General features: G+C 40.6%; 1 protein-coding gene across 5 annotated transcripts in view; it reads right to left on the bottom strand.

The window, feature by feature from the left end:
- The window catches only part of UHRF1BP1 (UHRF1 binding protein 1), a 56,049-nt gene that overhangs the window by 9,143 nt on the left and 33,874 nt on the right, over positions 1-13,032 (bottom strand). For 4 of the 5 annotated variants that reach the window (XM_032462875.1, XM_032462876.1, XM_032462877.1 and 1 more), the window contains 7 exons: positions 9,143-9,229; positions 8,438-8,608; positions 7,911-8,050; positions 7,375-7,516; positions 6,917-7,110; positions 5,247-6,703; positions 687-883 (listed from right to left, as the gene is read on the bottom strand). In XM_032462875.1, coding sequence (XP_032318766.1) covers positions 687-883; positions 5,247-6,703; positions 6,917-7,110; positions 7,375-7,516; positions 7,911-8,050; positions 8,438-8,608; positions 9,143-9,229 — 2,388 coding nt within the window. The remainder of the gene's footprint in view (positions 1-686; positions 884-5,246; positions 6,704-6,916; positions 7,111-7,374; positions 7,517-7,910; positions 8,051-8,437; positions 8,609-9,142; positions 9,230-13,032) is intronic. The other variant, XM_032462878.1, reaches the window with a different exon arrangement.

The following is a 13,032-nucleotide window of genomic DNA, read 5'->3' as shown; positions in this document are numbered from 1 at the left end:
ATATATGAAACAAGAATGGTCATAAGCTCTTAATATCTGAAGCTACATAATGGGTACATGAGAGGTTCTTAATTTGGTTCTGTCTACTTTTAAATATTTGCACTTTTCCATAAGAAGTTAATAATAATAACAAAACAAACATAGGTATATACCATCCAGCTTAAGAAACTACATTCTCTTTTTATTTTACTTTCATTTAGACACTCTTAAGAGACAATTTGAAAAGTTTTCATTTCAATAAGCTGAAAGAACCAGTGTAACTACCAGTGGTGATTAATCTAATTCCTAAAAGTTACTTGTTTTATCATAGACAAAAAGCTCACAGTTATTTTCCAACAATAAAATACATAATTAGGCAAAAACAGACAACAAACACATACAGCACTAACACCAGCCACAAAATCAGTCCTACTGTCGTAGCTATGTGACTGTAAGACTAGTGCTCTCTTTTCTGATCTGAGTCTTGTTCTGTGATAAAGATCAAATTCTAAACAATAACCTAGAAGATGTGAGGATAAAGTCAGAGCCACAAATCCACTAAAATTTCTATCTTCTTTTAGTTTTGATTAAGAAAATGTCTATTTTATCAAATCTCAGCTCCTTTCACATCCTGCCAGTCTGAATGCAGGGGGCAGGAAGAACCTTCTCCAGACTCTGCAACTCTGCCTGGCTCTGCTTCCACCTACCAGACTCCAACAGCATCACAAAGCTCTCACTGCCATCACTGTCCACTGACATCTGGTCTTCAGGGCCACTGTTATCCAGTGAGACACCGTCAAATGACTGCTGAGACACCGTCCTCTTCATGGAGAAAAATCGGAGTCGGGCAGCACCTCCACTTACTGGGGCTGCCACCCCCTCCTCTATCTTGGCCACCGGCTCTCTGTTTAAAAAACAAAAACCACAAATGAGGCTTAGGAGCCCATGTTTTTCCATTCACTTGTAATATACAACCTTTTCAGCCCAGACGGTTATTGTATACATAAACTTTGATGTCAATTATTACTTGCTATAAGAGGGTCTCCATTTTTCACCTGCCTCATTATTCTAGCATTTCAAAGTGGATAAGCCTCTCTCTCATATCAACATTAAGTGTCAAAAGTTATTTAGGGTCATCTCATATGCAGATGAGACCAACTACGTAAAGCCCTGGTGCTAATGAATAGCACTGAAGCCACCTACGTTCATTCCTCAAGTACTTACTGAATAACCTGCATACAAGGCACCATACTGAGGCACAGTGTCAGGGTGGGGGTGAATAAAGTGATGAATAAGACATCCCCTATCCTCAAAGAATTTATATTCTATCAGGAGAGAGGAGACTTAAACATAGACAACTTTATATGGGAATTAGGTCACACAAACCATAAAAGAGAGGCAAGGGTACAAGCCAAAGGCCAGACAATACCCAAGAGGGGAAAGGATGCAGAGAAGGGGATTAAGAATGACCTTACGGGAGGGGGGTAGGTAGAGCTCAGTGGCAGAGCACATGCTCAGCATGCACAAGGTCCTGAGTTCAATACCTAATACCGAAAAAAAAAAAAAAAGACTTTGTGCAAAGAGATAACACTTCAGGTAGTCCTTGAAGGACTGTGAAAGAGATAGGGAAGAGGGCTTTTAATGGGGGAAAACAGCATGAGCAAAGGCATGGAGCCGGAAAATAAAAAGTACCTTTGGAGACTAGTAAGCAGCTCAGCCTAGCTGGATGGTAGGTTTTGCTGAGGGAGAGTAACAGACTATAAAGTTAGAAAATTTTCTTTAAAAAAACCTTTAAGGACCTTTCAAGCCAACCCTCCCATTTTACAGATGAAGAAACTGACTCAGTCACAGTTAAATATGAAACTAAGAAAAACCCAAGTCTCCTTACTTCTTGCCAAGTGCTTTTATCACAAGGGTTGCAGCCAAATTACAGAAAACTCTGGACAAAAGATTAGATATAAAAGTGCTCTGAAAACTGTAAAGTGTAGGGGTATATGGGAAATCTCTGTATCTTCTGCTCAATACTACTATGAAGTTAAAACTGCTCTAAAAAATAAAGCCTATTTTAAAAAAACTGCAAGTGTCATATAGATATATCACAATAATTGATTATGCCACACTAAGAAGTTCAAACTCAATTCAGGAAGTACAAAGAAAAAGACTGAGGTTTTTAGAGTAGGGTAATAACAAGATCATACCTGTGTTTTAGGAAGTCTGACCTGCCTTTTTCAAATAAGCCAGAGAGGGAAAGATGTCCAATGAGGGATCAGTTAATAGTTTATTAAAATAGTCCACATGTGGGAACAGACAGGAAAAACTGATGAGACTCCCTAGAGCTGTGCTCTCAAAGTGTCATCCTCATAGGAGCATCAGCATCTAACAGGGAACCTGTTAGAAACGCAAATTCTCAGGCTCATCTTAGACCTACTGGACAGGGAACTCTGGGGGTAGGGCTCAGCAATCTGTGAGCAATCTGTTTTAACAAGCCCTCCAGGCAATTCTGAAGTATGCCTAAGTTTGAAAGTATGATCAGAACCTAACAAATGCCTAGAAAAGGCAGAGCTAAAATGTAGAGTCTGAACAAGCAAGAGAATGATGCCACCAAAAAACTAAAACAAAAAAACAAAAAAATCAAAGAACTGATCTGGGGAGGGATAAGGAATTGAGTTTTATGTATGTGAGGTCTGAGGCACCCTGGGAGATCCATGTGGAGCTCTGAGCAGTAGATAGTTTTAAAGGAAGAGCAGAGGAGGGGAGGGAAGTCAGGACTGAAAATAAGGACTATAGCAGAAGTAAGGAGATGGAAAACAATAACCTAGAGAGAAAGTACAGTTGGCCCTTGAACAACAGGATTTTGAACTGCACAGGTGTAATTACATGCAGATTTTTTCAGTAGTAAATGTACAGTACTACACAATCTGCAGTTGGTTGAATCCATGGATGCACTGAAACCATATACATAAAGGAGGCTCTTATAGGTAAGGCCAACTATAAGTTATATGCAGATTTTTAACTGTGCAGATTCAGTGCCCTTAACTCCCACATTGTTCAAGGGTCAACTGAGTTAAAAAATGCAGAGTGATATAAATTTTCTGAAAGTTTGGCAAATGCATCAAGAACCTTACAAATGTTTGTAGTGTTTAACCCAGTAATTCCACTTCTGAGTTTTTCTTCTAAAGGCTTAGATATGCATAAAGAGTAATGTTCACAAAAATAAAGACAATTAACACAGCATTGGTTCTACCTGAGAAAAAAGTGGAAGCAGACTAAATAACCCCCAATAGTGGATTGGATTGATAAATTATAGCACATCCACTTGCAAGAATGTAATTATATATTCAAATACCTAAGAATAGAAAACTATTTACAATAAAACATAAAGTAAAATTCGAAATTTTCTATATTATATAGAAATAATATAATCTTATTATAAAACAATACCTGTATATTTTATGTGTATACACATATAAGCATTCACATGGATACATAAATATATGTATAAAATTTGGATGCAAACAGATCCAAATGTAAATAGTGGCTATCTCAGGATAATGACGTTTCAAGTGACTTTTATGTTTTCTTCTTTATTCTTTTATTTTCCTCATTGTTAACAAAATAAACACAAATCATTTTCATAATTTAAAAAATAAAGATTATGGTAAGAGTGATCAGAATATGGACAGCCTAGCCCTGTGGAACAATTATATTTATGGGATAAAAGGAAGGAGAGCAGTCAAGGAAAAAGCAGAGTCCTTCTGAGAAGTATGAGTAACTGGGCAGGGTTACCAATGCTCAGACTAAACCGACCAGCAAGGTGAGCTGCCGCAGAGGAGTCCTGGAGAGGGAGGACCAAGAAAAGGCCACCAGGGGCGGGCAGTAGGAAGTCAATGCCAGTGTTTAAAAAAGAGTTTGTACCACACACCTTTCTTTTCTCCTTTCTACCTCTCCTCTTTTCCCATCTCCCTTACTCTTCTCCATTTAGAAAGGGCAGCACATTTGGTGATCGGGAGTCTAGGCTATCAGTCCTCACCCCACCACTTACAAGTTGTGTGATCTTGAGCAAGTTTCTTACTTCTCTGAGCCTCAGTTTACTCAACTGTAAAATGGGGAGTGATATTAGTTCCTGCCTTATAGGGTTCTTACAAGAATCCAGTGGATTAATACTGTAATATTTAGGACAGTGCCTGACATACAGAAAGCACTCAATAAACGTTGCCTAGTATTACTTTTATCATTTAGCTCTTTAAGTTTTCCTTTCCCTTCCTCCTAAGCTATATATGCCTAGCAGGTACTAACACAACTACAGGCATTGCTTAGAGACCCACTTAAGACAGCTCACTTAGACAAAAGCTCTAAAGCCACTGATCTTCAAACCCTAGTCCCCAAAACACAAAGTGTCCCAGCAAAGTCTTCATTTTCTTTCCTAAAGCCATAGGAAATTCATCAAAAAATCCTTACCTTTCCACTTTGACTTTTGAATTTCGGTGTTTTCTGCTTACTCCCTACTGCACCTCCAGTGCCTAACACAGAGCCTGGCACACAGTAAGGACTCAAAAAATATTTGTTGAATGAATGGATGAAATTCTTCCTTCTCTATTAGTCTGACAGATATTGACAAGGTATACCAGAAAGAGCAAGTCCAAAGCCCCACCTTTTCCATTTACAAGATACAGGATCCATGGGCTCATCCTCTCTGAAGCCTCAGTTTCCTCAGCTATAAAGTGGGGATACAAATATCTGTATCCCTTCTGTGGGGATCAAATCAAACAAAATATTACATGAGAACCCACTAAAAAGAATAAAATATCAGACAGATGCCAGGTGTTATTATCCTGATATAGCATATCTGTATCAATAGTAGTGAATCAGCGAAAGAGGAGACAACTTGATGTTAAGAAGCAATCAGGGCTACCCTGAAAACTGCCCAAGAACAGGCTAAGCTACATGGAGGCATGTGAAAATCCATGGAGTTTTGTGTTATTTTATTGCAATTTCTGGTTCTTCCCTTATCACAGAATTAGATATAGTCCTGAAAATAAAGTCTCTCTGATTGGTGTACCTATATCCTCTAAGTAGCCTGAAAGTTCCTCCACTGCCCTATGGGCAGCTCTGAAAACTAAAGGCTTTGCCACAATAAATAGGCCATTTTATACATGCTCCTGGACTACATGGTGCTTCCCAATTTAAAAGTACACACAGCAGAAGGCCTTGAGCCCAATGGCCAGAACTAGGAGAAAGGTGAGTGAAGGAGGCAGAGAACCACTCACTTGGCTGGGGGAAGAGACAACATCTTGTGCATGGTGGAGGTCATTCGGTCTCTGCCCAGACAGAAGGCATCCTTAGTCAGGGACACAGCTTCCTTGGTGAGGTCCATGGTGGCATGTAGAGCCTCCTTGGTGGCATCCTTGGTCATGTGAATAGCACTTGACAATTCTCCCTCAATGTTCTTCAAGGGGATGAGCTCGCCTTGTCCATTCACAGTAGTATCCTTGCCACATGGGGGCTTCAATGCAGCTGGTGAGCTAGATGCTTGGGCTCTGCTCAGTCTCTTTGCCTGTAAGGAATCGACTGCCTCGTGGCTCTTCCCAGCCTCCAGCTGTGCAAGAGAATCTGAGTACTGCACTTCTCCATTGCTATGGAGAGGCAATGGTCTATCCTGGGATGCATCCAGATTGTCAATGCCACTATCCTCCAGAACCTTCTCAGGGCTTGCTGGGCTCTGTTCTGAGGAGGCATCAGACTTGAGCTCCCTATCCTCCGAAGGGGACAGCTCTGAATCTATGAGGCTGGTAGTATTTGAACCCTCAGAGTCCACTTCAACAGCCCCAGGGGCAGGATGCATGAGCAGAGCCACCTCAGCGCTAGGGAAGAGAACCCCAATGCAAGCTGTCTGGTCCTGCAGGGGAGACCCAGTCATGGCCTCTGTATCCTTAGTCAGCTGCTCCTGAAGACCCTGTAGCACCTCCTTCAGGCGGAGGAGAGCCAAGTACTGGTAGTGGTCAAGCCTCACGCGGACATGTGCAGGGGAGTGTACCAGCACGTGCACATCTGCAGCATCCTCCAGCTCTGCCAGAGACCCTTTGGTATCCACAGCACCGCTGCCTTCTTTCAGAATTTCCATGACTTCTGTAATGCCTGACAGGCTTTTCAAATCATGCTCAGTCTTTGACCTCTGACAGGATACTGTGTCAGGGGCAAGGGCCTCAGAATGGACAGGACTGCCAAAGCTGGCCGATGGTTTCAGCCTCCCTTCTGTGGCCAGAAGGAGCTTTCGTGCCTGGGCTTGCTGCCAGCGGAGGGGTAGGCAGGCCCAAATGGACAAGGGGAAGGGAGCCACGAAATTCAAGGTATGGCCTTTGAAGTTCTCTGTTCCCTCAAAGTCTAAGGAGATCTGGGTGAAGTAGATGGACCAGAGATCCTGGGATGCCTTAAGTCTCTGGGGAGGGAGGGTACTAGACTGAGGGGGGCAGGAATCCACCTGGAAGGCATGATGCAAAAAAAGCATGTGCAGAAGGCTAAAGCCACCTGGAACCTTGGGGAACTGAACATAACTGGAATGAAAGAACTCAGCAGCAGCAAAACCCCGGAAGAGACTTTGGAGGTCTGGACAGCTACAATATGGGGCATGACGTGTATTGGTGGCAGTCATGCCTGATACAGAGAAGACAAGGGCCTGGGGACGATGCAACCCAGCCTGTTCTCTCTTCTCCAGCGGGAAGCTCACCTTCAAAGAGAAAATGAAATGAAACCCAGTTCAGAATGGCCATCTGAGTTACCTCTGCAATCCACCATTAGTACACCCCTGAAAGACCATCTGGGCTGTAAAATCACTTTCCTTACTTCCATCAAATGGACAGAGCAGAGCCCTGGATTACAGCCATGGCAGAAATGCAGCTGTGGATGTCAATAGGGAACAAAATTCCTGCTCTCTCCCTACCTTCAACCAGAAGGCATCCAGTCGAATATCCAAGTGTTCATCTTTCTGGCTTGAATCCTCCAACTTGTAGATAGCTTTGAACTGCTCCAAGCTGCGGTATAAATCCAGGCAGAAGAGGTTTCCCCAGAGCAAGCTGACGGGATGCATAGTAAATGTCAGACCATTTAACTGAATGTAGAGATTGGGACAGGGAACTGGAAAGCAGAGAAAAACAGAATCACCATGTACAAAGTAGCAGCCCCACTCTTACTCACCAGTTAATATCATTTTATTATCAAGAGAGCAAAGGTACATGTTTAAACAGGGCAGAGTTTTCAACAAAGGTGTGCTAAATTAACCCAAACACCTAAAACTCCTAAAAACAAATGAGAATATAAGCAGAGACCCAAAGGCTGACAAATGTGAAAAGCATGCACTAGTCAGTAAGAAATGACCAGTAAGACTTGTCAGATGCTTACCTGGAAGCTCCTGATTATCTGGGAAATAATACTCTGTGAACTCAATATGAATGGCAGAGACCTGAGTGGGGAGGTTGTGAAGTTTCCGACTGCAGGAAAGGAGTGTAGATGGCTTCTTACTTGGCTGTCCAGCTGTAGAAACCTGTGCAATCACAAGTTGCTGTTAGCATCTGTACGTCATCCAGAATAGAATTTCCTCAATTTCCTCTGAGGTAGGAGGATAAACCCTTTATGATTCTTCCAAAGTCTGTCACAGGGAGCAGAGTGGTTTTCACACATATTCTAGGCATACTCACACCTAATACTTTCTACAAGTTCATCTTTTCAGTGAAAGGTTTGTAGTGGGGTATTCAGAGGAAAGTCCCAAGCCCTGACATCAGCAGTCATGCTCAGAAAGAAACAGACCAAAGTGTCAAATCCACCTGGAAAGGAGGGAAACAGCCCCCTAATTCCACAACCTTGATCACATTTGTTGCCTTCCAAATGAACTGCTTACCCTTTTCCAACCCTATTTCCCTGTGTGCTGGGCTGCTTACCTGGTGGATGTCCAAGTCATCCACTCGTATTACCAAGCAGCTAGAACGTAAGCGATTCCATGCTGGAGGCCGAAAGACAGCCTGTCGACTCTGAGAGGGGCTTCTCTCAAGAGGGTTCTTTCGTGGACTAGAGAGAGAATCTGAATAAAAATAAGAAGTTGGGAAAGAGAATCAGATACATTCAAGTCTCTTTATTAATAGAATTCGGAAAGGAAAAACCCTAAGATCATTCATGCTATATGCAGGAAAGAGAGCTTAACACTGGCTAGCTCCCGGATGGAACTCAAAATTGTATTCTCCCCAAGACCAAGGCAACAGCCTACTGAATAGAGGTGATAACAACCTCTCTTCAATATTGCAGCTATCCCTGGAGACAAAGAGGACTCTGTAAAGAAAAAGGTCATGGATGTCTTTCCATGGAATAAAATTGGAATAATTAGCCAGTCCAGTGCTTTATCATCACTGGACATTCAAGGTAGATGTCAAGAGGCTAAGCAGTGGGAGTCCTCCAGCTACTCATAACCCACCTGCTTTCCTCCGGAAGGGAGAATCTACCCCCAGGTGCCAGGGTTGTTTCAGACCTGTCTCCTCATGCCACTTTTCCACTTTACTCTGAAATTCCATCACCAGCTTCTCAGCCCACTGGCCTCGGGTCTCCATGGCCTCACAGTGACGTACCCAATGTTTGCAGCTATCGCCTATGCAATAAAGAAGCAAAAAGACTTTAGTCCAAGATCATGATCCAATGTTACAATTTTTCTTTTCCATTGGTATAGTTCTCCATAGTTCAGAATCTGATCCTTCATCTGCAATCCAGAATTCTCTGGGATAAGTAAAATTATCTGGTGAGAGCACTCAAGTTCTTCTGAATTCCATATGTGATTTTTCCCTGAGGCTCCCTACAGACCAGCTGCTGACTGCTGCCATCTTTGACTAGGAACTACTAAGGAGGCTGTAAAACTAGCAGAAGTAAGGAGCAGAGCAGAGAATCAAAAGTAACATCTCAGCCACTGCCTCTCTCCTACCTCTTCTCATCGATGATAAAGAATCATTGATAGTGGACCCTGCAGGTTTCTAGAAGATGTCCTCTTGAAAAGGACTATTCCCAGCACCTCTCGGAGAACACGCTGCAGTCCCTGGCACCCTTCTACTGGGCAGCCAGGGATGAACTCAGGAATCTGCCCTCAAAATCTAGGTCACGTGAAAACTGCCCCCATTCAGAATTCTCCTACCTGCCCAGTGGAAGGGGTAATAGTCAAATGCCATCTTGCGGAAGGTAAGTTGCATTGCACCACCCATGAGTCTGTTTGTAGAGACACCTATAAAAGAAAAATAAAGGTGAACAGCAGCAGAAGAAACAAAGAAGCCCAAGCACCACTTGAAGCACTTAAAGTCCTCCTGAGGGTGCCTCAAGGCCTGGCTGATACACAAGTGCAGCTGAAAGGCCATGATGTCAGGTGATTTGCAAGGCTCGCTGAGTTGCAACAGTCAACGGACATGCTCTAAAAGATCCAAAGAAAAAAGGTGTATTCCATCGTCTCTGTAAATGGCTGCTAGATTTCCAGAAAGACAAAAGTAACTGCAAAACTCAGGATTCAGGAATTTCAGTCCTTGGTCTCCCACAGACACACTCTACAACCTTGATTCATTTGGTCTCCCCAAACCTAGCAATACTAGTTTTGCTGTCCTGCAGCACAACCCCTGGAGAAGCATTAGCCAAACTCCCCAAAAAACATGACCCATGTTGTTTCCTTTCATGTGCTGGCTAAAGCTAAAGCTGTGATATAAGACAGGATTACACACTGAAAATACAAAGAACCATGGAACACTAAGAACACTGCACTAACAAGGACATTATAAACATACAGAATAATGTAGGTAAATTGAAATTTTTTGCAGTGAATGAAATATTCTATTATTTATCTTGAATTTACATTCAGTTCTTCCTAAATGAATGAACTTTCCAAGTTTCTATCTTATCTCTCCAACTAGACTCTAGAACTGTAAAGATTTCTTCTACACGAGTATTGTCTGAACCACCCTGTTCTGAACTTCCATCGTATCCCTTCCATCCTGTTTCCGGGGTCGGGGGAAACACCATGGAATCCTCTAGCTGTAAGCTGGTACGACTATAGCCAGGCCTGTCATTTCCATCCAATCTAGATTTCACCACCCCAAGTTCTGGACTAATCACCATCCTACCAAGCAATACACCTACACCAGTGTTCCTGTTTCTCAACCTTTTTTTCATAATTACCACCTCTTAGGAGCCTGTTTAGATTTTTTTTTTCCTAATTGCCCCTTCTCCATGAAATTGTCATACCACAGATATATTGTATATCTTACGTATTATACGTCTGTCTGTGCTTTATACATAAAAAGAATATGAATAAAGCTTATTCCTTTTATTCAATGAAAGGTTAAGAAAGACTAAATAATTCTTTTAAGTTAAATGTTAAATTTTAAAATTTAAGCTATTAATATTTAACTTAACTTTGTAACTATATTTGCTGAGAAACTTTTAATGTAATTTATTTCTTATATAAATTATAATGTTTTGAATCACATATACAAATCAGCAATTTATATAAATATATAATAGCAATATAATTAAATTTTAATTACTCAAAATTATTTTCCAGCAAAAGTAAAACAACTGAAAATTTTAATTAATTTCTTAAAATTATTTTTAACTTTTAACTTTTGTTTGATATGAGAAAGTAACTTTTATCTTAACTACCTGCTAGACATTCATTCAGATAGTGTCAATATTTTTTATTTTCGGCACTTAACTACTGACTTGTTGAATAACTTGCAGCATTAAATAATAAAATAGAAATTATTTTTTATTTAATCTTCAAAGTTCAAATCACAAAAGTACTGAGGATTAAATATAAACAACACTGACTGGATCGTCTATGGCAGACACTAGGCATGCGCAGACCACATCTCGCCATTTGACTTTTAGATCAAGCAACTGATTGGAAGTCCTCCAATCAATCACAGCCGTCTATTTGCCTTAGTTTATAGCCCTAATCTTCCATATATTTTGTGTATCTTTCATGAACTCAATATAAATGCTGCTCATGTGATACCCAAGAAAACTCAGTGAGAGAAATTAAATACTAAGGAATAAAATTTTGTTAGGTAGGGCTAAGTATTGTTATACCTAAGTTTTTTTTTCACCCCCACCCTTCACCAAAGAATATTTTCACTGTCCAGAATAAGCAAGCATCAAGACAGAAAGATCAGTGGTTGCTTAGGGCTGTGAAATGGGAAGTGGCAGCTAATGGGTACAAAGTTTCTTTTAGGGAATGACAAAAATGTTCTAAAATCAGATTGTAGTGATGATCACACAACCCTATGAAAATACTTAAAAACAATGAGTTGTATATTCTAAATGGGTGAATTGTCTGCTATGTGAATTATATCTCAATAAAGCTGTTTAATAGAAAAGAGTGAAATTTTACCTACTGTGGGGTGATATCATCCCAGTTGAAAATGCATGCCCTAGGCTACGGGAGGGAGAGGATTTCACAGTCATGCTCCCTCTATTGGATTTATTTGGAACTAAAAGAATAAACTAAACAGACTGAGCATATTAAAATAAGGTCTAGAACTGAAATCAAATACAATTACTAATTACCAACATATTTAATTATAAACACATAATAATATATGAGACATTAATAGTAAACAGTGTATATAAATGACTAATTAAAATTCTCCAGTGACCTGGTGGAAAGAGAACATAGCCTTATGAGAGATAAAGACAGTTTTGGCTCACAGCCCTTATCCTGAGAGAAACAGTTAAAAAGAGGCAGAAGAAACTCTTTTCCCTATCAATCACCAGGCTCTGCCCCAGAAGCCTGAAGTATCAGCTGCTCCACTTTGATTTTAAGAGACAGTGTTGCTCCATTTCAAGCCAAACTGTCCCCAACAACCCACCAACTTCCAAATAATTTCACCTCCAATAACAAGGGAAAGATGAGCATGTTAGTCAGGGGCCCCAACATCCAGGCTATAGTGTCCCGTAGTGAAAAAGCAGGTAGATGTAGCCTTCAAGGAGTCTGCACTGTCCAAAAGAACTTTCTGTGATGATGGACATCTTCTATGGTCCACAGATTATAATGAGAACTTGAAATGTGGCTGATGCAAATAAGGAACTGAATTTTTTATTCTACTTAATTTTAATTTAAATAGCTACATGTGGCTATTGGCTACCATGTTGGACAGAGAGTTCCAGAGCAACACTATCCAAAAGAAATATGTAAGCCACATATGTAATTTTAAATTTTCTAGTAGTTACATGAAAAAAAATTTTAAGTGAAATTAATTTTAATACTAAACATTGTTTAAACACAATATACCCAAAATATATCATTTCAACATGTAATCATATGAAAATGATTACCAAGATATTTCACACTCTTTTTTTGTACTATACCTTTTAAGTCCCATGTATATATTACACTTACATCCCATCTCAATTTGAATCAGCCAACATTTCAAGTGTCCAATAGTCATATGTGGCTAGTGGCTGCCATGTTGGACAGAACAACTCCAGAGAATCTTACAGCCCTTTCTATAATACCTAGTTCTCCCTTCCCCGTTCTTCCCAAATCCAACTGGAAGAGTCAAAGTCACAAGAACTCTTTGTGTTCCTTGCCCCTTCACAGAGTCATACACTACACCTGGGTATGGCAGGCTGGGAGTTATCCCCTATCTAAAAATATCTCATCCAAACCTACCTTAAATTCCACCAAGTAGATTAATTTAGCTTATAGGGGCTTCAGAGAAGGCCAGTCATTCACATCTTAGTGTGGATTACGGGACCCTGCCACATGAAGAGAATAGTGCTACAAAGCCCACATCAAGCAAGATGAAACTCTTAATAATGTATTCTTAATAAAGATTTCTGAAAGGATTAAAAAAAACCCTGAAATTCTTTATAGAAATACTTGGGAGAAAAAAACCAAACAAAACAATAATTTGTTCTAGCAGAGAAATTCTAGAATGAGTGGATGGCAAACCAGTGAGCAATTTATTTCTAGTGGTGACAAAAGCAATCTTTACACTGTCACTGGTCCTTTCAGCTCCTTCATATTGGGAGTAGAGAGGG

This window comes from Camelus ferus, chromosome 20 (assembly GCF_009834535.1).
Source record: "Camelus ferus isolate YT-003-E chromosome 20, BCGSAC_Cfer_1.0, whole genome shotgun sequence".
NCBI classification, from domain to species: domain Eukaryota; kingdom Metazoa; phylum Chordata; class Mammalia; order Artiodactyla; family Camelidae; genus Camelus; species Camelus ferus.
Note: the sequence above shows the minus strand (reverse complement) of the source record. Positions and strands in the feature narration are given on the sequence as shown.